General features: G+C 40.7%; 1 protein-coding gene across 2 annotated transcripts; it reads right to left on the reverse strand.

Moving 5' to 3' along the window:
* Positions 1–398: 398 nt before the first annotated feature.
* Positions 399–26,751, reverse strand: LOC120573864 (interferon-induced very large GTPase 1-like). 2 transcript variants are annotated; one of them, XM_039823744.1, is made up of 6 exons: positions 26,701–26,751; positions 8,658–8,773; positions 7,132–7,175; positions 5,878–5,980; positions 5,715–5,752; positions 399–5,479 (listed from the first exon to the last, which is right to left on the reverse strand). In XM_039823744.1, the coding sequence occupies exons 2-6, from the start codon at positions 8,743–8,745 to the stop codon at positions 629–631; spliced, it is 5,124 nt and encodes a 1,707-aa protein (XP_039679678.1). In that variant the 5' UTR covers positions 8,746–8,773; positions 26,701–26,751; the 3' UTR covers positions 399–628. The 2 variants fall into 2 exon arrangements, 1 of the variants encoding a protein (XP_039679678.1); XR_005641788.1 differs by lacking the exons at positions 399–5,479; positions 5,715–5,752; positions 5,878–5,980; positions 7,132–7,175; positions 26,701–26,751 and adding an exon at positions 8,301–8,432 and having other exon boundaries at positions 8,658–8,760.
* Between the last annotated feature and the right edge of the window lie 517 nt (positions 26,752–27,268).

The following is a 27,268-nucleotide window of genomic DNA, read 5'->3' on the forward strand; positions in this document are numbered from 1 at the left end:
CAACTGTTCAAAGAAAATTGTCATGCATCTTGTATTTAAAAAATGGATGACTAAAAATACTAAAAATGACTAAAAATATCTCAGAAATAATTATATAGACTGATCTTTTTTCTAAGCACACTCAGAAGTTTCATCTCATGTCTGTTTAATGAGATGTTCACATAAAAGTAAAAAGGTAAAAACTAAATAAAATCTTTGCTTACATCCCTGTTTATAGAGGAATGAAAAATACATCCATTATATGTAATATGAAAACTTAGAAACTCCATTTCTTCTTTGAATAACTTTTTCTTTAAATATTCACATACAAATTAAATTTTTATCATCTTGTAAAATAAAGAAAAAACATTTCAATTAAAACTTAAATCAAACTTTTTTCTTTGCTTCAGGACATTTTCAGGAATCATTTCTACTTAATGTTATACTGCACCTCACTTTCTACTTAATTTAAAAAATATATAAATTAATTATAAACGGTGGCTGTTTCATTCATTTTGGAATCACTTTATCTTCATTATTACTATTGTTGCACTTTAATCAAATAAATAATTGTTATTTCTTTTAATCAGCTAAATGCACTTAGGGCTTTCTGTTACTTTGAGTAGGGTTGTGGTTGTTTCTGGCTCAGTCACAGATTGTACATGTCATCCAGACTTTTAATAGCTTCTGGTTTACTGTAGTTTCTCCACTCACTGGGAATTTCTCCTCCTCCCTGGAATTTCTTTTTATAGTGATCTTCCAGCTGTTTTTGAAATCGACAGACAAACCATTTCCAGTATGTCGGCTTAGACTCATCAGCAGTAATCTGCCATGTAGCATACTTCTCCCCAGCCTTTTGATACTCTTTAAAAGGAAAACTTTCATCTGAATCATGACTGGGGTAGAAACATTTATCACTTGCAACTGATGTTGTGCAGAAATCAATGACCAGTTCCACTGTGCCTCTAGGGTGCCATCCTTTAATCCCACGGGGGCGATGGAAAGGGACATTGTGTTTGTCAGGACTGTGATCTTCCAATGTGTTGGTACAAACAGCTGCACAGAATGGACACGTTACCCAGCAACATTTACACAGATGATCGATGAGGATTTGATCAGGCTTCATCCTGAATTCCTCCATCTTATCCAGTGAGAGGCTGCTCACTTCCTTTATGACAGATACAAGGCCTTTCTCTGTCTCTTCTTTTAGAAAGTCAAAATCGTTTATGTCACTGAAGTTTTGACAACAAGCGGTGTTGAATGTTAGCTGATCTTTTAACAAAATGGAAAATTCCTCTCCCCACATCTTTGAGTCTCCACTTTGTGTTTTGACTTTCTCTGTAGCATCAAATAAAGCTTGACTCAGAAGTGTTTTAATGTCTTCAACATTTTTCTTGAGTATATTCTGTGCTTTATCTTTGTAGTCTGTGAAGATGTATTTCTTTACTTCCTCTTTTATAAAGGCCTCTGCTTGCTTCCTTGGGTTCCAGATGTAGGTTTTAAAACCATCAAAGTCTTCTTTCTCAGCCAGTGACTTTAACAAATGTTTCTCCAAGTTCAGCCTGTTCCCACTGAATGCTGGGAAAGTACACTTCATCTCATCAGCGAGACCCATGGCAGTCTTGTTACAGACAGCCTCAACAGTGGAAACCTTCAGTTTTTCACACATCAGTTCTGCAAGCACAGCAGCAGATGAGTTTCCTTTGCAGAAGCTTCTGAAAATGCTGTAATATTGCGTGTTCTTGCTTTCTACGTAACTGAGTGCATCATTGGTTTTTTTAAATTTCTTGTGGGACTCTGAAAGCCAACTCTCTGCTCTGTGAAACACATACAGTATGAGATCAACTGTAAACTCCTTCTTTAGAGCATATTTCCTCTTTGATTCAAATTCTGTCACTATTTTTATCACATTGTTGGCCACTTCTTGCAAGTAAGTTAGACTGTAGCCTCTTGTAGCGACAGGTTTGCTCTTAATTGTATCAAGGGACTGTTTTTCAACATCATCAATGAGGGATCTGATCAATCGCTGTTCTTCATTCCCAAAATACCCCTTACAGTAATATTCTGCTTTTTTGACCTTTTCTGAAAGAAATCCAAATAATTGGTTTGTAGTAGAACGTATTCTCGGTCCTCTTGTGTCCCTCTCCCTCTCCTTATCTTGGGAATGTTGGCCTGTGTTACGCAGATCTCGGTCCTTGGTGAGAGATACATAATGACCATAATCACCTACTTCTGATATGTTTTTGTATTTGCCACCTCTTTTGGATTCCTCTATAAGACACCATTCAAAACCAAGTTCCTGTATGATCTTTGACTGATCTTCTTCATAGTTGATGTCCTCAATAGGTTTTATATTTGCAGTTAGTTCCCTAACCAAGCCACTCCAGACAGAGTTGAAGTGCTTCTTGAGTTCCTCTTCATCTTTTGCCTTGTCCTTTAACTGATGAGCGAGCTCTTTGCTCTTTTGTAGCAGCTTGTTCTCAAACTCTGTCTTCTTATCATCCAGCTTTTTACAAGCATTCTTCTGCTGGAGGACTTCATCCAGTTTTCTTTTAACTCCTCTCACTTGTTCATTATGAAACTCCTTGATTTTGTTTTCAAATTGTCCTCGCCACTGAACCAACATTTCTTTGTCTCTGTCATCATCAAAGTATTTTGTCATTGCTTTTTTGATTTCTTCATAGGTTTTGTTCATTTCTTTATGAAGAAAATTGAGCTCTACCTTGTCAAGTTTTCCGTTTTCTATCGTGGTATGAAGCTGGTTCTCAATGGTCAACATGTTGCTCCTCAGGGCCCAGGTCCAGTTCCCATACTGGACCTCAAGTTTTCTGTACACAGCAATTTCAAGTGTGTTTTTGAAACTGAAAACAAAATTTTCGTTCATCAGGGCGTTCCACAAGTCATGAATTTTGCTTTTGAATTGTGAGAGAGTAATCCCAGCAGACTGTGAAGCTTTAGAGAGGATGAAGGTCTTCAGCTCTTGGATGCTCTCACTGTAACCTGGATTTGGAGGAGCCATAGGTGGACTTCCCTCCCATAGTTGGGCAAAGTATTTCACATCTTTCTGCACATCAAAAGCAATGATGTCATTGAAGCACTCAGCATCACAGACCTCTTCTTTGGCTGCTAGTTTGGCCATCTGGTCCAGTTTTTCTTGCAGCCGTCTCTTTCCATCCATGTTTTTCTCTGCAGCTGCAATATCTGTAACATTCTGGTGAACAAACACACAACTTGGAGAAAGTTTAACTTTCTTCATCCTCATGAACGCCTGAACAACAATCTGCAGAACATCTTGCATCTCAGCTGGATTCTCTCCAAAGATGTTGATCAGTGTCATGTTTCCCAGACCAACAACAAATGTTGCCAGTTCATTGTCGTGGTGAAGAGAGGCGTTACCTTCCAACTCAAGAGCACGCAGTCCTTCAGTGTCCACCACCAGAACATAGTCAAACTGAAAGTCTTTCTTGATCTCCTCTGACACTTTGACCAGCTGCATGAAGGCACCCTTGGTGCACCTGCCAGCACTCACTGCAAACTGTAACCCAAACATGGCATTCAGCATTGTTGATTTTCCACTGCTTTGTACGCCTAAAACAGACAAAACAAAAACTCTCTTGTTGCCCATTTTCTTGATGACTTCATCTAAAAGACTACAGATCCAAGTCAAAGGCACATGACCTGCATCACCATCCATCAGCTCCATTGGGTGTCCTGATATCATCAGCTCTGCAGCCAGCTCAGGGTATTTAGACCAGTCAGGCTGTCCCCTCTTTGTTTGTTTCTGCAGAGATGCATGTGCTTCATAGATCTGTCCCATTTCTCTAAAGATGTGCTCCAAGCCAAAAGTTGCTGACTGTAATTCTGTTGATATTTTATCAAGCTCTTTTTGCTTATTTCCTAACTGATCAGATTTGTCATGGCTCTTCTTCAAATCCAAGACCTCAGACCACGTTGCATCATACCTTTGGAGAATTGAAGTAAGATCATCTGCAGAGAGGGCATCTATTAAGATCTGAGTCCACTTCAGGAAATACTCCTTGTCTGTTGATGGCAAAGATGAGAGGCTTTCAATGAACAACTTGATCAGTTCACTACAGGACGCAGTGCATTGATGCTGTCGTTTTTCTATCAGTTCCTGTTGCTTTTTACATTTCTCCTTCTCAATGTGTCCTTTGAGGCGATACAGTTCTTTGTTTATTCTGCACCACTCATGCCACAGTTGGCCATGACAAGGGAGAAATGTATCTTTGATCTTTGAAACTTCCATCCCCTGAAGCAACTTCACAATTTTCATTGCATCAGATTTCCCTTTTTGGCAGACTGTGTCATCTTCATCCACTCTGATTCCAGAGACCCCAGCCATGGTTTCAAGTTGGAAGGATGCATGTGACCCAGACAAGATTCCTCCAATGACTTTTTTCAGCTCTTCAGAAACATCTGACTGGCTTCTGTCCTTTAGTCCAATTTTGTAGTTTCCACCTTTCATCTGAACTGCACCATAATTATTATCAGCAATAAGAATAATGAGAGGCTTCGGAGACCTGTAAAGGGCTGAGATAACTGCAGAACTTTTGTCACCTTTTTCCAGAGTTGGTACAAGAACTACATTGACTGAAGATTTTTCTGTCAGTATATCACGCTGTTTATCAATTGAAAGAGCATCACCATGAAGATTACAGAAGGCAATGCAGTCAGTGAAGGCATCATTGGGTTTTCCAGCAGGGCAGTACCAGGCAATCTCTGCCACACCATCCATCAGATGACGAGACTTGGTGCTACCTGGACAGTTTCTGTGGAAGAAGGTGTTGTGACGGTCGTTGATCAAAGTGTTCATCAGCTGAGATTTAGACAGAGATAGTGAACCCAGGCGGAGAAATGACACCATGGGTGTCTCAGCTTTGCAGATGGGCAAACTCTTCATGGTGACAATTTTTGAATTATCTTTGATTTTGGTTATTTTCCAGCTTTTTCTAATTTGTCTGAATGTCCACAGAGGACAGTCAATATCCATTGTGACTGGGTCAGGAACAAGCAACGGTAAGGCGTACTGACATTGTGATAGCTTTGTAATCATGTTCTGCTTAAAAAAGCTGTCTGAGCAGTGAAATACTGCCATTTGAACATCCATTGGATGCACATGAGTCTGTATTGATTGATCATAATCTACAGTGGTGCTAAAGAGAGCATCAAAGTCATTGTCGTCTGTCTCAACAGTGTCAGACACTGGATCAGGCTTTAAATGGCTCACCTCAGGACTGTCTTGTCTTACAGGAATATATCTGGCTCTGTAGTCTAACATCATTAACCTCTGAAGAAAAGTATGAGCTAGATCTTTCTCAGATGTGTCATAGTCCTGTTTTACAGGTGGACTTATTTTAAGAAAATCTGCTGGTGTCAACTTCTGTTGTTTGTCTTGAAGGTGAAGTCTGCTGAGCAGTGTTTCAGTTTCTCTTTGATATTGTTTGTTCCTGTTGATCTCTTCAAACATCTTCACTGACTTCTGTAAATAAGTAAATAAACATGTTGTAACCATCAAAATTGTGCTTTTAAGGCATACTGTGGACTGTACCCCCCAAATCTCTTGAGTGAGTAGGGCGACGAGCATTTTGGAAATTCCATTACTAGTCTGGCTGTGGATTTTAAGCTACTGTCTTGTACTACGCTTCTACTATGCGACTGTATGTACAAAATAAATAATGTCAAATCTGTGACATATAAAATGAATTGTTCTTTACCTTATCCTTGTTTCCACGTGCATCCATATCTAAGGCACCTGCAGGACAACAATAAACCAGAGGGACTGTCAACCAATATATGTTAAAATGTTCATTGCAAGTTATTTTGAATGTTAAAAGCTCTATTAGTTCTATTTCTGACTGTTTACAATCAAAATTTTACCTTTCCTTGTTGTAGATTGGACATATTTGATTTCATCTCCTCCTGTGTTTTCATCAGTCTTCTCGGAGTGTTCAGTAACACCAGGTTCCTTCACTGCATCACGCTAAGAAATCATTGAATATAGAACATTTACAGTAGCTCATCTGCTTAGATCATTTGAGATTAAGAACGTTTTCAATAATAATAACGCAAAATATCAATAACAAAGTGGTGCATCAATTCACTAAAATAGTACAAATAAATAACAAATGTAAAACAATATGCCCAGTTCCAAACTTCAGCTAATTATAGGCAGTTTTACTGAACACATGCTGCTCTGTTAAAGTGATGGTTCGGAGTAATTTACCCTAGGGTCCTTTGCACCATGACCTCGAGCCAAACACCCCCCCAGAAGCTTTTTTCACCTGGGTCTAACATTGGGCGAGTTAGCGTAGAGTAGCGTTAGCCGCTGAATAGCTTAGCGCGGGGCTAATGGACCCACGTTTGTATCTCTTAAATGACCCCACTAATAATGCCCGAAATGATACCAAAGGTCTACACTAGTACATATAGGTTATGCTCTCATAAAACGATGGATTGGAAAGTTTGTAAGTACACCAGACGTTTATGTAAATAACACTTGCCTGCTGGCTGCTGTTTGCTGTTGTTGTTACTGCTATGAGACGAGTGCTTAGAGCGCTCTACCATATAACACCGAAAAGAGAGTGCAACAAAAATATTTTTTAATTTAACTTATTTTTTAAAGTAAGTGCTGTAATATAACTAGCAGGAGACAAGTAATAATTGAGGTAAGTTTGGAGACATTACCTAATTTAATCATTAAATTAATAAATATTTTTGTTGTATCTCTTTTCGGTGTAGTAATTTGTAGACGCCCCTAAGCACTCGTCTAACTGCAGGTAGCAGCAGCAACAGAGAGCAGAAGAGAAAAGGCAAGTGTTCATAAACTTCTGGTGTACTTACAAACTTTACAATCCTTCGTTTTATGAGTGCATAACCTACTTGTACAAGTGTAGACCTTTGGTATCATTTCGGGGCATTATTAGTGGGGTCATTTACGAGATACAAACGTGGGTCCATTAGCCCCTCGCTTAAGCTATTCAGCGGCGCACGCTACTCTACTCGCAATATTTCCCCCGTGTAACGAAGCCAGAAAAGCTTCTGGAGGGGTGTTTGGCTCGAGGTCATGGTGCAAAGGACCCTAGGGTAAATTACTCCGAACCATCACTTTGAGATGATAACTAAGGATCTTACCTTCACCTGGATTTCAGCTGCACTCGTATCCTTCTCTTCTACTGCTGCATATTATAAGAAAAAAGCAGATTGCTCAAGATTAAGATTTATTTTAAATAACACTGATTTAGCTAACCATCTTACATTTATTATATTCACAAATATTCTGAGTTAAATTCCATTTAATTTCTGCGGGTGATTTTATCTGGGTTGCATAGACACAAAATCCCCCCTTCATTTAAGTTTTAATACCTCAAAGAAAATATTGAAATCTTGGAATTTTTGTTTTTGCATGTTGGGTTATATGATATTATATACCTAACTGGACATTTTTTGGTTAGTTAACTTATGTGATGTTATGTTGGTTGTACTGTGCTATTAAAAGACTTGACAGTAGCAGGATAATGCCTAGAATTTGTGTAGGGTCCTCATATTAATGAGTTCATCAGGCACCAATCAGTAGTATAAAGACACCCCAAACTATTTAGGTAATTTTTTTACCTAAAAAAAATATTTTTTCATAATCAAGTTTCAGAACAGTTACTACTATACTCTCACGCTCAAATGTCTATTACAATACTTTGCCGGTCTACAAATGTATTAATTTTCTTATTGTCCATGGAAACAGCATTTTACTTACCATACCTTTGTACCTTTCCTGGATCTGTCTTTGAATAGCCATTACCTAAACCTACTTTCAAAGGTTCAAAATTAAAGCTTTGATATACAGTATTACTAATTTAATTTCTGTCTACATCTTCATGAAGCAGTGTGTTATCGGTAAATGCTAACTTTATAATCTCACCTATTTGATTTGGCTGATACACTAAGAAATCCATTAGTTCTTCTTTGTGAGATTTGTAGTCCAGCAGGTGTAGTTTCTGCCTTTTGTTTCCATCACACATCACTCCACTGTAGCAGTGGTGATCATTTTCAGAGACCATGATGTCTATTTTTTCTAGCAGAGCTATTATCTCTATTTCATCCATCATACTTCTTGTACATGTGTGAAATCTTTTTTCAACAAAACTGCTGTTTGCTCTCAGGTCTGTCAGGGCACTTTCAGAGTTTTCACCTGACTTATGAGTCATAACTGTCATTACATAATAGGCCTGGCAAAATTTCCTGATTCAATGGGAATCTATCAATGTTTTGTAGACCAAGCATTTTAATGACAGAGATGTGCCGACAACACAAATCATACAGTCTGGTTGAAAACTGTTCCACATTAGTTTGTCCGTCATGGTCAAGTAAGATGTTTTTTGATCCAATCTCAATGGAATTTTTGTCACCAATTAACACAAGTGTGAGTTCAGGTATCACTGAAACTAAATAAACAGAATAAGATCACTATGTTATACTGTAATCACTGAAACAGCATTTCAAAAGTTATAGTTTGCAGACAGTTCTGCAGAAACTTATTCTCATATTCACATGATTAGTTAATATGATTCATTTCCTCACAGCATTTAAAACTCAACTGAAATATAACTTACACAATCAATGTTGATGTTAGTCAACTGTATAATCATTTGTTTTAAATATACCTTTCTCATTGGCTGCAGATGGTACAGATTTGGTTTCAGACTCTCCTCCTCCTCCAGCTGCTGGGTTGTCATCTTTGTCTTCCTCCATCTTATCTCTTCATCTTTACAGAGTCATACTGTATGATAAAGCCATTGAGACAATACAACAATAAAATATCACAGCAATTTTTTTCTGTCTTGCTCAGCAAGGCCTTTATGTGGCATTACAAATGCGTGCATAATTTATTTGTATTTTGTCCTAAATAATAACCATTAACCATATTGTGAGGACATTTTGGCCGGTCCTCACTACTTCAAAGAAGTACTTTTAAGGTTATGACTTGGCTTAAAGTTACTGTTAGAATTATGTTTAGGATATGGTTATGTTAAAGTTTGGGGTTAGACATTTAGCTGGGATGGTTAAGGTCAGGAAGAGAAGCTACAGAAAGCATATCTTCTCTGAGGGTCCTCACAATTATACAAAGACAACCGTTTGTGTAAGTGTGTGTTTCTGTGTGCTCGCTTCTCTCAGGCTAGCTTAATGAAGAGCACACGTGTGGATTCTTATGTGCTGGCTCTTTTCTCCCTGTCATTTGAAGGTGTGCGTGTGGGAATCCAGACCTGCTGTACTGATAAATGTGTGTTGTACACAGGTATGTGAGTACTCCCCTTGTGTTTTGTGATGAAAATGTTATTTTTATATATATAGTTTTTTTGTTCATTTTTATATTTTACATTTATTAATGAAATATAAAAATTGCAGTTGGTATGTGGGGAAATTGTTTTGATTCTATAATGACATTTTGACTATACGATCACATTGAAATGTATTTTGTTACATTATTTGAATAAGAACACTGCACGTGTTCCTCAGTAGCGGTACGCTGTGATGAGGAGAGGTGTGCGTGTGGGAATCCAGAGCTGCTGTACTGATAAATGTGTGTTGTACACAGGTATACAAAATAAACCCCCTGTCCAACTGGCAAAGCAGAAGATGTCTGTCGTCCATTACTACACATACTGAGATTAAGGGAGTGTCAGGCCAGACCGGCTACAGTGCGCGTGACCGCGATCCACACTGCTTCAGGCTGGGCCGCTGCCGGTCTGGAGTCGTGGATCAACACCAGTTTGGTCACCAGAGGTTGCTACTCGACACTCATTCATGTTACAAGTTATTTATAGCATTGGGAGATAAAAAAAAAAAAAAAGAGAAAAGAGGGGTTTTGGAACTGTTCATTCTGCTTTTGCTGTCCTAAGAGTAAAATTTGTCATTTCAATATATTGTATTGTGTATAGATAAGTGTACAGATAAAATGAAAAATGCTAATGGGGAAATGGCTGAGGACAGTGTAACAGGTAACCGTTTTAGTTTTGCTTTTGGGAGGGGGAGAGCGATCAGTGGGTTGCCCTGTACTCCGTTGCGAGGTGCAAGTAATGTAGACTCACCAGCTTTTGGTTCCACCCATATACGTTCAGGCAGCTAGCCATAGTCAGGGTGATACGCTCTCATATTTCCCAGCCACTGATAATCCAGATTTAAATAGTTTGATAACACATATCGCTCAGCAGGTAGGACAGACTATAAGAGATCAGTTAAAAGGTGAATGTGAAGGGAACAATGTTAGTGGTGCGCAAGCTCAGAACAGTGCAGACCAGCCATTCAGTGACTCCACTTACCTCAACTTGACCGGTGCAAAGCTCGTCCTACAGTCAGATGTGAAAGAGCCTCCCGCCTTCAGGGGAGATGGGTCTGACAAGAACACAGTCTGTGAGTGGGAAGATTTAATGGAAGTGTATCTTAGGAAACGTGGCATACCTCTGAAAGAACAGCATTCTGAGATAATGTCTAAATTAATGGGCAAGGCTAAAGACATTGTGAGGATAACTTTGAGAAGCAGCCCATCCATGAAGCCTCAAGAAAGACCAAAAGTCATCTATGACATCCTCCGACAACATTTCAGTGAGGTGACATATTCTTGTATGCCTATGGCTGACTTCTACAGCACAGCCCCAGTGACAGGAGAGTCCCCTGTAGAGTACTGGGTTAGGCTGAACAAGGCGGTTGATGTGGCAGAAGAGGGCTTGAAAAGGTTGGGACGGCGCATGGAAGATCCTTGTCAGGAAGTAGCTATGATGTTTGTTAAACACTGCCCAGATCCCACACTTGCCGCTGTTTTCAAGTATAAAGCACCAGATAAATGGGCAGCCAGTGAGGTTCAAGAGCATATTGATCGCTACCAAATTGAAATGAAAGAAGTGCTCTCCAAGTCAAAGCGCCTCAGACCAATAGCAGTACACACTCAGGCTCCTACACTTGACGAGTCACCTGTGCAGAAGGACATCACTGTGACCAGACCTACGTGCAATGATGATTGTCTGAAAGTGTTAGTAAGCCTTTTTGATTGTGCACTATCACAGAACAACCATTCTGCACAAAAACCTGCCTTCTCTGATCAGATACAGCATAAGTCTTGCAGGGTCTGCCAGTCATCGCAGCACTCCACTCTCGCACACTGCAGGCAGAAACGTCTATGTCTGGTATGTTTCGAGCCAAATCACATAAAGAGAAATCCGACCTAGGGCGGCAGCCTGGCCAAGGTCAGATCTGCACCTCCCTCCCCAAAGCCCCCAGACCTTAAACTAGTTGGCCCGCATTTAGAGAGGGAATGTGTGGGCACAAAGGAAGAGACCCTCAACAGTGATATTGAGCAACATTACATAAGAGCATGTGCAGCAGCTCCCACTGGTGCTAAAGTAATAGTGCAAAACACACAGAGAGTGGGACCCTATGATGAACTCTTTTACACCTCTGTCACCATAAACAATGTTTTCCAGGTCCAGGGGATGCTTGACTCTGGTTCCATGGCCTGCACGCGTAAGTGAGCAAGCAGAGCAAAAGATGTTGAATGAGCTCCCAGAACCCATTCCATTGACTCAGGAGGTGGTGTTGGTAGGCTGTGGTGGGTCACTGAGCCGACCCAAGTGCATGTATGAAGTGGAGATGGAACTGTGCGGAGAGCGTTGCATCGTGCCTGTCCTTGTGGTGCCTGGTCAACGGGATGACCTGATCATCGGCACCAATGTCATCAGATTTCTGATGCACCAGCTCAAAATAACCAGTGACTATTGGCCTTGTGTCCAGTGGCAATCTTCTTCCTGAGTGTGAACCCTCGACCTCATGGCAAATTCATCCAGGTGGAGAGGCAAGGAGCTTCCAGACAGAATCGGCACTGTTAAGCTCCAGCAGTCTGTCACCCTGCTGGCAAGACAAGAACATCTAGTCTGGGGAAAATTGCCGGATAATGTTCCCATGTCACCAGGCAGCACAGTGGTAGTTGAGCCCACCACGCCAGATCCATGCCTCGTAATATCATGGTGGGGCGTGTTATCACACCTTTATGGGGGCGTATAGATGGGTTCCTATGAAAGTCACCAACATGTCAAACAAACCCATCACATTGAAAAGAAACAGTAAACTGGCAGATGTGTCTCCTTGTGTAGCTGTGGAAGATTTTGAGGTTTTCCAGGGCACCAGCCAACCTGAAAGAGACACACCCAAAGACAAAGCCTGATACTGCCAGATCCACAGACTTAAAACAGCGACTGCAACAGGTTGGGCTCAATGATATTGATGTTGATCAGTGCCATGCTGGTCAAGTGGGCAGAGAGAAGCTGGTTGATCTGCTTGAAAGGTACAATGACATTTTCTCCAAACACGCACTGGACTGTGGTGAGGCGAAAGGCTTTGTACATCGTATTCGACTCACTGATGAAAGACCTTTCCGCCTTCCCTATCGGCGGGTACCACCAGCCCATTATCAGAAATTGCGACAGGTTCTGTCTGAAATGGAAGAACAGGAGATAATAAGGAAATCAGTGAGTGAATATGCTTCTCCCCTGGTTTTGTGTGTGGAAAAAGGATGGCAGTTTGAGGCTCTGCACCCGACTTCAGGTGGCTGAATGCAAGGACTTTCAAGGATGCGCACCCCCATTACCACACCAGTCAGACTGTCTAGCAGCCTTGGGTGGAAACACCTACTTCAGCACCATGGACTTGACCTCTGGCTTCTACAACATACCGATGGCAGAGGATGACAAGAAGTACACAGCGTTCCACGACCCCAGTGGGACTGTATGAGTACAACAGGATGCCACAGGGCCTGTGCAACAGTCCTGCTTCATTCATGAGAATGATTCTCAGCATATTTGGTGATCTGAACTTCAGCAGTCTGTTGTGTTACCTTGATGATTTGCTGGTCTTTGCTGCAACTGAAGAAGAGGCTTTGGAGAGACTTGAGGTTGTTTTCCAGCGGCTCAGGCTTCACCACCTCAAACTGAGCCCTAAGAAATGCCACTTGTTGAGATCTTCAGTCAAATTTCTTGGTCACATTATAGATGGCAATGGAGTGGCTGTGGACCCGGCAAAAATTGAGGTTATATCTAAAATGTCAAAAGCAGACCTGATGGAGGATGATGGCTGCACACCATCAGTAAAGAGGATAAAATCCTTTCTGGGAATGGTGTTCTATTACCAACATTTCATTCCTAACTGTTCTTCGATAGCCAAGTCATTGTTTGCTCTCACTGCTGGACAAAAGAAACGTGGAAAAGTCAGAACAAGTTCCAACGGTGGCTCATTCAGGAAGCTCAGACCCTCTGATTGGACAAATGAATGTGACGGGCTCGTCAGTAACCTGAAAGATAGTCTTTTGAACTGTGTTGTTCTTTCACACCCAGATTTTTCTCAGCCTCTCCTTCTGTCCATCGATGCATCTCTGGATGGGTTAGGAGCTGTGTTATCACAAATACCAGCTGGTGAAACCAAAGCACGCCCTATCGCTTTTGCCAGTAAAACCCTGAGCAGTTCTCAAAGGAAATATCCGGCTCATAGGCTAGAATTTCTGGCCCTGAAATGGAGTGTGTGTGAGAAATTCAGCCATTGGCTAAGAGGTCACTCTTTCACAGTATGGACTGATAACAACCCTCTAACTTACATCATGACGAAACCTAAGCTCGATGCTTGTGAGCAGCGCTGGGTGTCCAAACTCGCCCCTTACACATTCGACCTGAGACACATACCTGGGACCAAGAATGTGGTCGCAGACGCACTCAGCCGCGACCCCTTTGCGAAAACAATCAGTCACAGGGTGATCACAGAGCAGTACACTAACCTTCTTGCTGAGGCTGAGGGTGTGAGTCATGATGGCATTCAAGATACCTTCAGATTAAAGGTTCAGTGTCAACATGTGAAGAAATCAACCTATAAGGGAATGAAGCTGCAATCTGACTCCTTCAAGTGCCACTGTGATGTTGGGTCTGTTAAGGCTCTCATGGGGGTTCACGACCATTGGGAAGTTGCTGCTGAGACAAGAGCTGTGGAGTTAATTCAGTCTGTTCAGGATCTGTCATCGCCAGGGCAAGACACCCTCCCTATGTTCACATTAGAGGACCTCCAGCGCAGCCAGGAACTAGACCCCTCCATCTCGGTTATCATGCCATTTGTCATACGCGGAAGGCGTCCCTCCAGGCGTGAAAGAGCTAAATGTGACGCAAAAGTGATGGTGCTCATCAAACAGTGGGAGAGATTGAAAGTTCAAAATGGTGTCCTCTACCGGGTTACTAAGGACCACATCAGCAAACAAAAGAGACACCAGTATGTTCTACCTGACAGCCTCAAAGAAAAAGCATTGCAAGGCATTCATGATGCTGCTGGACATCAAGGGCAGGCAAGGACCCTGCATCTAGCACGGCAGCGGTTCTTTTTGGCCTAAGATGGAGTTTGACGTGAAGGAGTATGTCAAGTGCTGTCAAAGGTGCATCCTGGCTAAAACACCAGATCCCTCTGCTCGAGCCCCACTTGAAAGTATCAGAACGTCTGCTCCTATGGAGCTAGTGTGCCTGGACTTTTGGAGTGCAGAGGACAGTAAGCAACACTCAGTGGATGTTCTTGTGGTGACAGACCATTTTACCAAGTTGGCTCATGCTTTCCCATGCACCAATCAAACTGCAAAACAGGTGGCCAAGAAGTTGTGGGACTGTGTTTTCTGTGTGTATGGGTTTCCTGAACGTGTCCACTCTGATCAGGGAGCCAATTTTGAAAGTGAGCTCATAGCAGAACTGCTCAGGCTTTCCGGTGTCTCCAAATCCCACACTACTGCATATCATCCCATGGGAAATGGAGGAACTGAGAGGTTTAATCGAACGCTTGGAAGCATGCTGCGATCCCTTCCCCTTAAAGAGAAACATAAGTGGCCTCAGCAGATACAGACATTGACATTTGCTTATAATGCGACAGTACATGAAACCACAGGATACGCACCGTTCCAGCTTATGTTCGGTCGCATTCCAAGACTCCCTGTGGACGTGATGTTCAAGCAAGTGTTGCATGATCCAGTGGTTGTTGATTACAAAAGCTATGTGAAAACACTAATGTCCCATCTTCATGAAGCAGCCAGGATTGCTCAAACACATGCTGTCAGAGAACAGGATAAACAGGCACAGGGCTACAACAGGAAGGTGAAAGGCACACATCTGAACATAGGAGACAGAGTACTTGTGGCAAACAAAGGAGAGAGAGGAAAGAAGAAGCTGGCTGACAAATGGAATGCAACAGTGTACACAGTCAAAGACCGAAACTTGCAGACACATACATACAAGCTGGAGGATGGAACAGGCAGCACGAAAGTAGTGCACCGTAATCTCCTCTTGGACATCAGTTTCCTACCTGTGGGGACACCTGGAGAGGAATTGTGTGATGATGGGTCAGAGGAAAGACCTTGTGTAAATGACTCATTGGACTCGTTAGTGGAGGAGGATTCAGCAAGCAGAACCAGTGCATGGATAATGAATGGATCAGAGGACACACAGAGTCAGGAGACACTGAGTGAAGGGCTGTTGGACCAGTCAAGTCAGGAAGCTTCAGAGTTGGACTATAAAGAGCAGTCTGCGGATCACATCCAGGGCTCTCAATGTGACCAAAGCCACGCAGGCAGAGACTTTGATCTGGACAGTTTAGTTGCAGAACCTGCTTCAGACTTACTCTCCACTCAGTCACACTCAGCAGACACAGAGCAGGTAGTCAGGACTCGAGCAGGCAGGGTCAGTAAAAGAGTTAATCGACTCATTGAGTCTATGGTTCAAAAGCCTCTTGGCATCAGGGACTTAGCAGTTTCTGTTCGCAGAAAGGCTCAGTCACTTCTAACATTGTTTTAGAGGGGCAGATATGTTTGTTTACTTTACATGTGTACTTGTCGATATGCATTTGAAGGATGTTGTGATTAATGTAATGTATATTAAGTGTGTAATGTACATTGAAGTGACCAGATGTTTGTATGGTGTAAAAGGCATCATATTAATCTAGGAAGGGGCTAAGGCTTGATCACCCTTGGTTCCCTCTGAGCCGTTACTAGGCAGCTAATACAGCTGATGTCAGAGTTTAGAACTCTTCAGTGAACCCTGGTCAGGTTTTTACACTACCAGTGTTCATCTCCGATGTTGCCATTTGCTTATCCTGAAGGTATGGTTTGGATTTTGGTGAAATCTAGGAGGGTGGATGTAACCGATGTGTTCTAACTGTTATATTTCACCCAAAAATCCATGTTCGTTGATATTTTGTTATTTATTTTTATATAAATCTGGTTTTGTGTGTATTTATTTTGGGGGAGTTTTTATTTTGTTAATTTTATTCTGGCGGTGTGACCAGTTTCCTGTTGGTGATGTCACTTCCTGTGTTGTCGGCGCTATTCTCCTCAGTAGCGATGCGCTGTGATGAGGAGAGGTAAGATAATCGAGCGCTCTGGTTCAAAGTGACTTAAAACATGTTAAAACCGTTAAGTAGAGGTTCTTGCTACACTTTAACTGTCACGAGCTTTGTCCTTTGTTATGGCGATATTTGTTTGAATGTGTACATACAGTTTTATTGTGTGCGGCACTTTTTGTGTGAGATGCTAGCTCGCTTCTCTCAGGCTAGCTTAATGAAGAGCACACGTGTGGATTCTTATGTGCTGGCTCTTTTCTCCCTGTCATTTGTGTTGTACACAGGTATGTGAGTACTCCCCTTGTGTTTTGTGATGAAAATGTTATTTTTATATATATAGTTTTTTTGTTTATTTTTATATTTTACATTTATTAATGAAATATAAAAATTGCAGTTGGTATGTGGGGAAATTGTTTTGATTCTATAATGACATTTTGACTATACGATCACATTGAAATGTATTTTGTTACATTATTTGAATAAGAACACTGCACGTGTTCCTCAGTAGCGGTACGCTGTGATGAGGAGAGGTGTGCGTGTGGGAATCCAGAGCTGCTGTACTGATAAATGTGTGTTGTACACAGGTATACAAAATAAACCCCCTGTCCAACTGGCAAAGCAGAAGATGTCTGTCGTCCATTACTACACATACTGAGATTAAGGGAGTGTCAGGCCAGACCGGCTACACGTGCATGTGTGTGCCGACATGTCTCGCTGCATCTGTGCTCTTGCTGTAGTTTTGGTTTTCCACCTCCGATGTAGAGCAGCGTTCAGCCACTTCCCTAAATTTTGTGTCATCTAAAGACCTCTCTGTGTCTGACGGTGTGGATGAGATATACTGCTATATGAACAGACAAGCAGACTATAGGGCAGGTAGATTTTTTATTAAAATATTGTGACTTTATTCTCAATAATTAGGGCTGTCAAACGATTCAAATATTTAATCGCGATTAACCCCATTAATGTCATAACTTGCAATTAATCGCACATTTTTATGTATTCTAAATGTCTCTTGATTTCTTTTTGTCCCATTATTTTTTCTCATTTTAATGCTCTTATCAACATGGAAAAGTGGATCGGCTTGCTTTGTGCTTTATTGGCCATCAGCTGTGTGCTCGGCCATCAGCTGTGTGCTCGGCCTTCAAGAGGTATTTCAGACTAGATGTGCTGCGATGATAGCTCAGTTCACAACGACAAAACACACAGCTCACTTTGGTCTTGTCAATGGAACCATTTGGCAACTTTTTAAAAGTAAACTTTCCATTCAGAATCTTATTGACATCCATTTCGGCGTCGCACGCTCGCCATCCACTCAAAACGTAACGTTATCCTACTACTCTTCGGCCGGCTCGCAAGCCCAAACAAGTGTGTGTGGCGTGCCTGTTGTTGTGTTTCCGGTCTAGCTAGATCTGGTGTGGTGTTGTAGTTTTTTAACGTTACTAGTTGTTGCAACAGCATGTGAAAAAACACTACAAAGTTTGCTAGGCCAAAAAGAACGTTAATCTCGCAATAAAAAAATTGACGCCGTTAAAATGGGTTTACATTAACGCCGTTAATAACGCGTTTAACTGACAGCACTACTCGTAATATTGACTTTTTCTCAAAATAAGATGGGATGAGTTACATTTTGAATGTGCACAACGTTTTGAACATGAGCAGAAATCTTGCTGAAACACATCTGAGCTATTACAGTCCAGGTGTTTATTAATTAATTAAAATTAATTCATGTATCATTCACATGAATAAGTGCTACATGCACATTTAAAGGTTAGAGGTTACTTCATCAACAAAAGAGCAAAAGAGGAGGGAGGAGTAAATCATGTCTAGACCTACATGTGTTCTAGATAGAACAAGGATGTGTTCTATCTCCTTTACTATTTATTTTATACACAAATTCATGCACTAGCACTTTACAAAACAGGCACTTTATTAAATACGCTGATGATACAGCTTTAGTGAGTCTGCTACAGGACGGGGAGGTAGATCATGGGCCAGTTTTAGACTCCTTTTTAGAATGGTGCAATAAGTCACACTTAATTTTAAATACCAATAAGACCAAAGAAATGTCCATAGATTTTAGAAAGTCACAGCAATCCACCAACACTTTTTTTATTAATGGTGGTGTTATTCAGGTTGTTACAAACTACAAATACCTTGGCATTGTACTGGACAACAAGCTTAAATGGGACTCTTGGACTGATCTCCTGCAGACTAAGACACAGCAAAGAATGTACTTTTTAAAGAAACTGCTTGTTTTTAATGTTAATAACAAAATGCTCCACATGTTTTATACTGCTTTTATTGAAAGTGTCCTAACTTGCTGTATTATCTGCTGGTTCGGAAATGCCACTGAGTCTCAGAAAAAGACAATCAGAAAAACAGTCTTAACTGCCAGCAAGTTACTTGGGGTAACACTACCGAGCATTGAACACATTTACAAAGACAGACTGGTGAGAAAGGCTAATAGCATTGTATGTGACCACACACACCCCTTGGCATCACATTTTAAACTACTGCCATCGATGCGTCGTTTTTGCTTACCCCTTCTGATCAAGAACAGATACAAATTTTCTTTCGTACCACAAGCCATAAAAGCCATAAATCAGTCAGAATAAGCTAGTCGTCCAGCTGGTCTGACCATACCTAAGGGTGTATAGTGTATTGTAGTGTGTGATGTATATTCTTTATTTTTTGTTTGTCGGTGTCTGATATAATTATTATTTGTCTGTATTATGTCTGATGTATTGTTATAAAGTGCCTTGCGATTGTGCCGCAAACCCAACTGCCCCTCGGGGACAATAAAGTTATCTATCTATCTATCTATCTATCTATCTATCTATCTATCTATCTATCTATCTATCTATCTATCTATCTATCTATCTATCTATCTATGTGTGTTGACTCAGCAGAGATAACATTAAATGAGAAAAGTTGTTCTACAGGAGAATAAATATGTGAAAAATACAGAATGCCTGAGAGCCTTACTTCATTATATTCCAGTATGTTTTTATATTTTCATTGTCCCCCTTTGTTTTCCTTTACATAAATAAAGACATTTCCAGCATTAATTGATGCAATTGATACATTTCTACTATGTTCTGTTACATTTTCGTTACATTTTCTGATCAGTTTTTCCCCCTGCCAAAACGTCTTCCTGACCATCACACGTTTGTCTCACCAGTGAAGTTTGGTTGCCATAGATATATATATGTATGGGGCACCGCTGATCCTTCATCGGCTTCCAAGCCGGTTCTGGTGCTCCAGAGCCCGGGCGCAGCGTTGCTGCCTCCGGTAAAAAATTTGAAAATGAAAATGTTAAGTTTTTATTATTCCCATTTTTAATCATAGTTCTATCTATTCCTCTCCACAGCGTTGTTTACTTCTCCGCCAGGCTGCGTAAGACACATTCATATCTTATTTATTTGGCTTGACCTCTTCACATCACCTCACGTTTTCTGCTGTTTCAAACACTTTTATGCTCACGCTCCCATGGTTAAAGGAAATAAAACCGTCTTAAAATACATCCAAGAATAAAACCAACTGCATTCCGATTCTAACAACATATTTCTGTTTTATGATGGTTAGGATAGGAACTTTTTTTTTTTAAAGCCAGGCCTTGTTTGTGGTAGTGGACAGAATGGATACTGTCGAAGCTCAGCATCAAAATAACTGAACCACCCCTTTGTAATTCACGGGTCGCTAGACACAGTGCCCTCACTGACCAAGGTGCAAACTAACGAACTAACCAACTTAATATTCAAATAAGAGAATAAATCGTTATGCAAGTACTTTTACTTTTAATACTTAAAGTACATTTAAAATCAGGTACTTTTTACTTAAGTAGGGTTGTCATTGTGTCTGGTTATTTGTACTTTTACTTAAAGTGCCCATACATACACAAGTTCACCATAATCTACAAAAGAACTACTTACATGTGCACCCTGGTTTAGAAGAAGTCTCCCAGCTAATCCTGCCTTGTAATTGACCGAAGTTGGAGAAACAACCTCTCTTTTACTGTCTATGGAGCTAGCTAGCTGACATGATCTACATCTGAGCTACTGTGCATGTGCAATCAAAGATAGTACAGAAGAAGAAGAAGAAAAGAGGTCTCACTCTGTAGCTAAAACAGAGACCAGGTAAAAAGAGGATCTGCAGCAGTGAGAGAGAGCTGTGCAGTACAACAAAAATATGGTGTTTTCTGAAAATTGTTAGAATATATTTGTGAGAGTAAAGTAACAGGTTTGTAGAGTTCATGATGCTGACCTTGTTGCCTCGTTTCCCTGGGTTATGAGAGGCCATCTGGTTTTACAGTGAATAGACATTATAAAGGGAGTGTGAGATAAAAAAGGTCTTCTCTGATCATGGGGGGAACAAGGCAACAATGGTCAGTGTTTTGCAAGCGCGTGATTTGTGACAGAGTATGGAAATGACCTGGCTCTCAGGAAATCCTTAAATTTGCAGGAGATTAAAAACACAAGTGTTCAAATCCAACAATAGCGGCTTGTCTCTTTGAGCTGAGAATGAGAAGTCAAGGTCATGTTTTCATACAGTGTGTTACATATCGTTAGCCGGCTGGAGCCAGAAGATCTGGACTATATCCAACTGATAACAGCACCACGGAGGAAGCAGAGAAAGTGGATAAAAAGTTAGGGTTCTGGGTTAGCCAGCATCAGATGCTGGGGGAAACTGTCTGTTTGCTAGGCTTTAGCGATAGGCTGTTTTGTCTTGAAGTAATCTGATCCTTGTGCACAAGTTCATTGTACTTTGCAATATCTTTCACTAAACCTTGTTATTAACTTTAACTGGATGAATCTTGAGTCTTATTTTGAATCCTGAGTCTATTTCTCTGATCTACCAGTAAACGAACACTATTCAGAGTGTAGTGACCATAGAATTGGAGTCAGATTAAGTCTGGCCTTTTTAGGGCCAGAATGGTCATCGGTCACATTTTAGAATACAATCCTACAAAATTAAACCATGTAAACCTATTCTGGTACAACCTTAAAATACAATTAAAGCTGCGAGCAGCGATGGATGGGCCCTCGCACCACTGCACGCATTGGGGTTACCGGCGGACGCCGCTCCTTGCTACCGTGCATTTGCGCGGCACTGAAAAGGGAGCTCCCCGCCGAGTACAACGATACCTCACACAAGATTCTACGTCATGCGGTTCATTAGCTGTGAAAGGGGGCGTGGCCAAAGCATAGGGAGCGGGCCAAACCATCACCAATAAGTCTCTGTTGAGTTCATTGATACCTCACATAAGGCTCTACCTTAAACAGGTCACCATTTATGAAAGGGGGCGTGGCTCAAGCAAAAGGGGGCGGGCCAAACAATCACCAATGAATAAGGAACTGTCTGCTGAGTTCAATGATACCTCACATAAGTGTATACCTTAAACGGTTGAAATGCTATGAAAGCGGGCGTGGCTTAAGCATAGGGGGCGGGCCAAACCATGACCAATGAATAAGGAAGTCTCTGCTGAGTTCAATGATACCGCACACAAGGGTCTACATCAAATGTAGACCCTTGTGCACAACTGGGGTCCCGCAAGGATCCATTCTGGGACCCTTGTTGTTCAGTATTTACATCAATGATCTTCCGGCTGTGTGCAAGGGCGTAGAGATCATCATGTACGTGGATGATTCCGTCATCTATGTACATGGGAGGGATATGGAGCAAGTAGCCACTAAATTGTCCTCAGCCATGGACAAAATAAGTAATTGGCTTAAATCTTCTTGCTTAACACTAAATATTGAAAAAACTGTTGGAATGTATTTCGCTAAGTCCAACAAAGTAAAAGATATGCCGAATATCTATTTTAATGGACAAAAAATTAAGATTGTGACAGAGATAAAATATCTAGGTGTCCATTTGGACAAACCTCTAAGTTTTAGAAAACATATTAAAAGAATGTGCAACTCTATTAAATACAATATCTCCACCTTTAGACACATTAGGAATAGTTTGACAATTGAAGCATCTTTTATGTATTTTAATGCTATGATCTCACCACACATCACTTACTGTTTGTCCTGTTGGTCTCAGGCCAACGACACTACACTCAAATCCCTCAGATCGGTCTATAATCAAGCGTTAAAAGTGCTTGACAGAAAAGCCCTTCGCTATCATCATTGCAATATTCTCAGTAAATATAAAATATTAAGTTTTGATTCCCTAATTAGATATACAAATTTAAGAACTGTTTTCAAAATTGTTAATATTGCTCCACCCTCAATGAAAAAATTCATAGAACTTTATTCTGAACATACGAACAGAACATTGCGCTCCACTGCTCACAGAAATTGTGCTATCCTGAAAAGATCCTCTGCCTTTGCAAAGACAGCCTTTTCATTTAAAACCATTAAACAATGGAATCAAATGTTTTTGACTATGTTGTATATATTTTAGGCTGTTATGGTTTTTTGTTTAGTTTTTCATTTAAATATCTGATTAGTGTTGAACTAATTTTGCATGTATTTGTTAGTACTACTGACTGAATAACTACTCTTATTTGTAATGTAATGTTTTAATATTGTGTGCACCTGCCCGGGGACTGCAGATGGAAACTAGCATTAGCTAACTCTGGTACAAAACATCTTTTCGTAAGATTAATGTATTTTGTACATTGTCCCTGACAAATAAACTAATTAAATAAAAAATAAAATAAATTAAATGGGTCATTAGTTATAAAAGGGGGCGTGGCTAAAGCTTAGGGGGCAGGTCAAACCATCACCAATGAAGAATGAAGTCTCTGCTGAGTTCCATGATACCTCACACAAAGGTATACCTTAAACGGTTCAAATGTTATCAAAGGGGGTGTGGCCTGAGTAAGTGGGCATGGTTAAATTATAGGGGGCTGCTCAGTATTACATGTTGACCACACATTATATGTTTCATGTAAATCGGATGATGTTTGTCATATAAGGCACATTTCCTGGTGCCAGCGGGGGGCGCTATGACCAAAAGTCAATTTTGGCCTGTAGGTGTCCTCAGGCCTGGACCCTTGTCCATCATGAGAAATTTCGGGCAGATACGACAATGTACACTCAAGTTACAACAACTTCTTTGTTCATCAGTAAACACTCAAAATGGCCGCCACGCCACGCCCGTCTGACGAAAAGTTTTTCTTTTCATACCTTTTCATCGTTAAGGTGTTGGGATGGTACAGACCGAGTTTGAAGTCCATCAGATGAAATCTGTAGGAGGAGTTTGTTAAAGTGTAGCACCTTGACTTTTAGGCCTACTTCCTGTTGCCACTAGGGGGCTCTACGACTTTAAGTAAATATCGGCCTTTATTTGTCCTCAGGGTTGGACTCTTATGAATCCTGAAAAGTTTCAAGCCGGTTGGACAATGTACACTCGAGTTACACCCACTTCTGTTTCGGCCTCGAAACGCACAAAATGGCCGCCCTGTCACGGCCACGCCCTATGACGGAAAGTTTTTCTTTTAACAACTTTTCATCTTTAACATCTTAAGATGGCACAGACCGAGTTTGAAGTTGATCGGATGAAATCTCTAGGAGGAGTTTGTTAAAGTACGACGGTATGTGGAAATGGCCAAAATCGCACTAATTCAAAATGGCAGACTTCCTGTTGGGTTTAGGGTATGGCTATAGTGAGCATTTTTGTACGTCTTGCCATGTTACATATGTGTACCAAGTTTCGTGAGTCTACGTTAAACGCACTGCAGGGGCTCAATTTTTTTTTACTTTCTAGGGGGCGCTAGCAAGCCATTTTTGTGCGCCTATTTCCGAAACCCTTAAAATACGTAAATTTTCACCAGACTTGATGCGACCGCCAAATTTGGTGAGTTTTTGAATATGTTAAGCCCCTCAAAAAGGCAATTAATTTGAAGGGAAAAAGAATAGAAAGAAAGAAAGAAAGAAAGAAAGAAAGAAAGAAAGAAAGAAAGAAAGAAAGAAAGAAAGAAAGAAAGAAAGAATAGAAACAATAATTCCTTCAGTTTCAATAGGGCCTTCACCGCTGTCGGCGCTCGGGCCCTAAAGATACAATGTGCCTGTTCCCAGCATTAGCACAACACTTTGCGATGGTTAGCGTAGTATCTGAAGATTTACAACTTTTAAGTTTTTGATATAAGGGGATTCAGATGAACTTTGCCCCATATTGCTGAAACATCTGGAAAGTGTTAACAGTGGGGCCCCCAAAAACAGAGGTGACTCTGTTTTAGAGATCCATGTGGAGAAAGCTCATTGGTTGTCTTTTGTTCTTACCATACACCCCCACATCACCACGTCTTATGTTACACAATGCACAGAATATATACCATGTTTCAACAGCAGAATATTAGAGCGACCATTTTGGAAGATCAAATCTGTAGTCTCTCCGAGCTCTGCAGGGCTCGTCATTGATGCGGAATTCTTTGATGTAATAAACTTTTATAATCAAGCACAGTGTCAGCGGATTCCTCTCCAACACATCATCACAGCATCGCTACTAAAGCTACCACATTAGCTTGTTACCTGTGACAATTATGCTCAATGTAACGTCTCTTTCACTCAAAAAAATGTCTAATGTCGAAGTGGTAATCACGAGAATATTGGCAGCGCCACACAAGTTACAGAACAACATGCATCTCAGTATCAGTCCAAATTACACACAATAAGCAGTTTGAACTCACTGATGTAATGCAATTTATTTATGTTTTAAGTGTTTTACGCTCAGCGAAACTGAGTCCAGCGTGAGGGAGCTCCGACTCAGAGGAGGAGATGTTAATTAGGCCAGCGTCTCCACGGCAGGTAACAGTGTGCATGCATCCGCTATGCCAAGCATGGATGAAATAATGATATAGTAAATAGGACTACAGTAACAGAAATATATGCAGAATTAAGAAAAGTGAAGACGGCCCAGTGTTTGGTGGACCGGGTACACCTTGTTCATTTAATTGCCTACAAATCTTCCATGGGATCAATTACGCATCACATGAGTTTGCCCACCCGACACAGCGTTTGTTCCTGGGGAGATGGATCTGTGCGTCCCGCCTCCTGTGCACCATGGATGTCTGAGCCTCAGCGACTACTAACTATAAAAGATATAATATCCCTAAAATCAGGAGTAGCTACGCGCACCACAACAAAAAAAAACACTGGTGAATGCGCACAATAACACATTAAAAACACAAGGGAAGTCCTTCCAGGATTTTGCGGCCTTTTTTTGAGATTGTTGCGGCACAAAATGCCTGATTTCATGGGAGCTTTTGTAAAGTACGTTTGCAATGAAGTTGCAGATGACAGTGAAAGTTGCAAAAAAAAATTAAATTGTATAGTTCTTTAAAAATAAAAAGGAAACTTGTTTTGGGGAATAATAATTATTACTATTAATGAATTACTCTGGGTTGAGATTTCCTAGGGAACCTTACTAAAAAGGCTCAGGATGCTGCAAATGTTGGTATAATATGAAAATGGCTGGTGGATTTAAGACAAAAAATAATATTTATTGAATGAATCAAATATGAACATATATGTCAACAAAACAAAAAAGTGCTGCGGCAGCACGGAGTGAGCAGTCGTCAGCTGGAAAAACTCAGACACAGAGAGAGGATACGTCTGGAGCTCAGAGACGCAGCTCGGGTATGTGATGACAACAGGACGTAGTTTTGTCTCATATCGGTCTTTAGTGAGCTTGCATTACTGCAGTGTGAAACAAAAACTTACCGGATCAAATGCAAAAACATGAACCTTCAGGTGTAAAAAGCCCCCTAAGAGAGCTCTATTTCTCAGAAACCTTGTGTCTTGAGAGGAAAACAATTTCACAGTTCTCAAACACTGCCAAGCTAATGGGTTACTTCAGAGCTACACCTGCTACAAGAGTTCTTGTTGATTTAAAAGGTGAAAATTAAGCTTACGGGAAATTCTATATCAATGCTTCCTCTATTTATTTACATTATCTCTCTCTTCCTTATCCTGCTTCCAACTCCAACAGTTGACTGATGCAGATCGATACATGCCTCCTCCAACCCGTCCACCTCTAGTTTCATCAAAACCAGGACCCATGAGGTGCTCTTAACCCCTTTATTAACACCACCAGTGTATGGACTCCAACTGAGATATTCCTGTATAGCTCAGGATACCCCCCTAAATCAATGATTTCACTATGAGATCTTATTGCCAAAGACTCCTCTCATATTTATTCACCTTTCCTATTATGCAATGTCAAACAAATTCATTAAATTACTTTTTTAAACTTTTTGATATTAAGTCTCTCCTGAATGAATTTAAGTCGCTTGAGAAGATCTACACACAAAATAAATACAATCAATATATACTGTACATACTTGTTTAAACTCACCTTTTATTATGTCTCATTAGCTCTGCCTGGTCTGTGTAGATGTGGCTGCCTAGACAGAAATCTTTCCTGTCCTATCCCTATATATATAGAGAGAGACTAGAGGCTTGTTTAATTCTCGGTCTGCCCCTCATGAACTCCTCCCACCTGCTCTGATCAAATCTGATATGATAGATATGAGGAGCAGATAACCTCTGCACGCACATGACTTGTAAATCAGTAACAACAAATGTCAAAACTGAAAGTACAACTACTGTAACTCATGATTTACTCTAAACCATGTGACTTTAAGAAAAACGGGTTTTGGCGGGCTGAGGGTGTTTCTGGATTTATCCAACAACAGTCCAGCAAAAAACATTGTCAGCACTGAACACTTGTAAATTACTAACAAAAAAAGTAAAAGAAAAAGTAAGAGAGCTCTTTTCCTCCAAAACCTTGTAAATTTTGAAGAAAACAATGAGTTTACCTGGACATGTATAACCCACTTATGAGGTTTATCTCGGTTATGATCATATTTGGGATATGGTGTTACATGAGCACAGAGAAATCCACTTATTCATATAACCCATAA

This window comes from Perca fluviatilis, chromosome 15 (genome assembly GCF_010015445.1).
Source record: "Perca fluviatilis chromosome 15, GENO_Pfluv_1.0, whole genome shotgun sequence".
Taxonomy (NCBI): Eukaryota; Metazoa; Chordata; class Actinopteri; order Perciformes; family Percidae; genus Perca; species Perca fluviatilis.

What these genes read in the sequence shown, in the direction of transcription:
- LOC120573864 (XM_039823744.1), bottom strand. Translation starts at nt 8,745, where the DNA reads ATGGAGGAAGACAAAGATGACAACCCAGCAGCTGGAGGAGGAGGAGAG. An exon ending in CAGCTGAAATCCAGGTGAAG is followed by an intron (nt 5,981 to 7,131) that starts GTAAGATCCTTA and finishes ATGATTTCTTAG; the next exon opens with CGTGATGCAGTGAAGGAACC. An exon ending in CACGTGGAAACAAGGATAAG is followed by an intron (nt 5,480 to 5,714) that starts GTAAAGAACAAT and finishes ACTTATTTACAG; the next exon opens with AAGTCAGTGAAGATGTTTGA.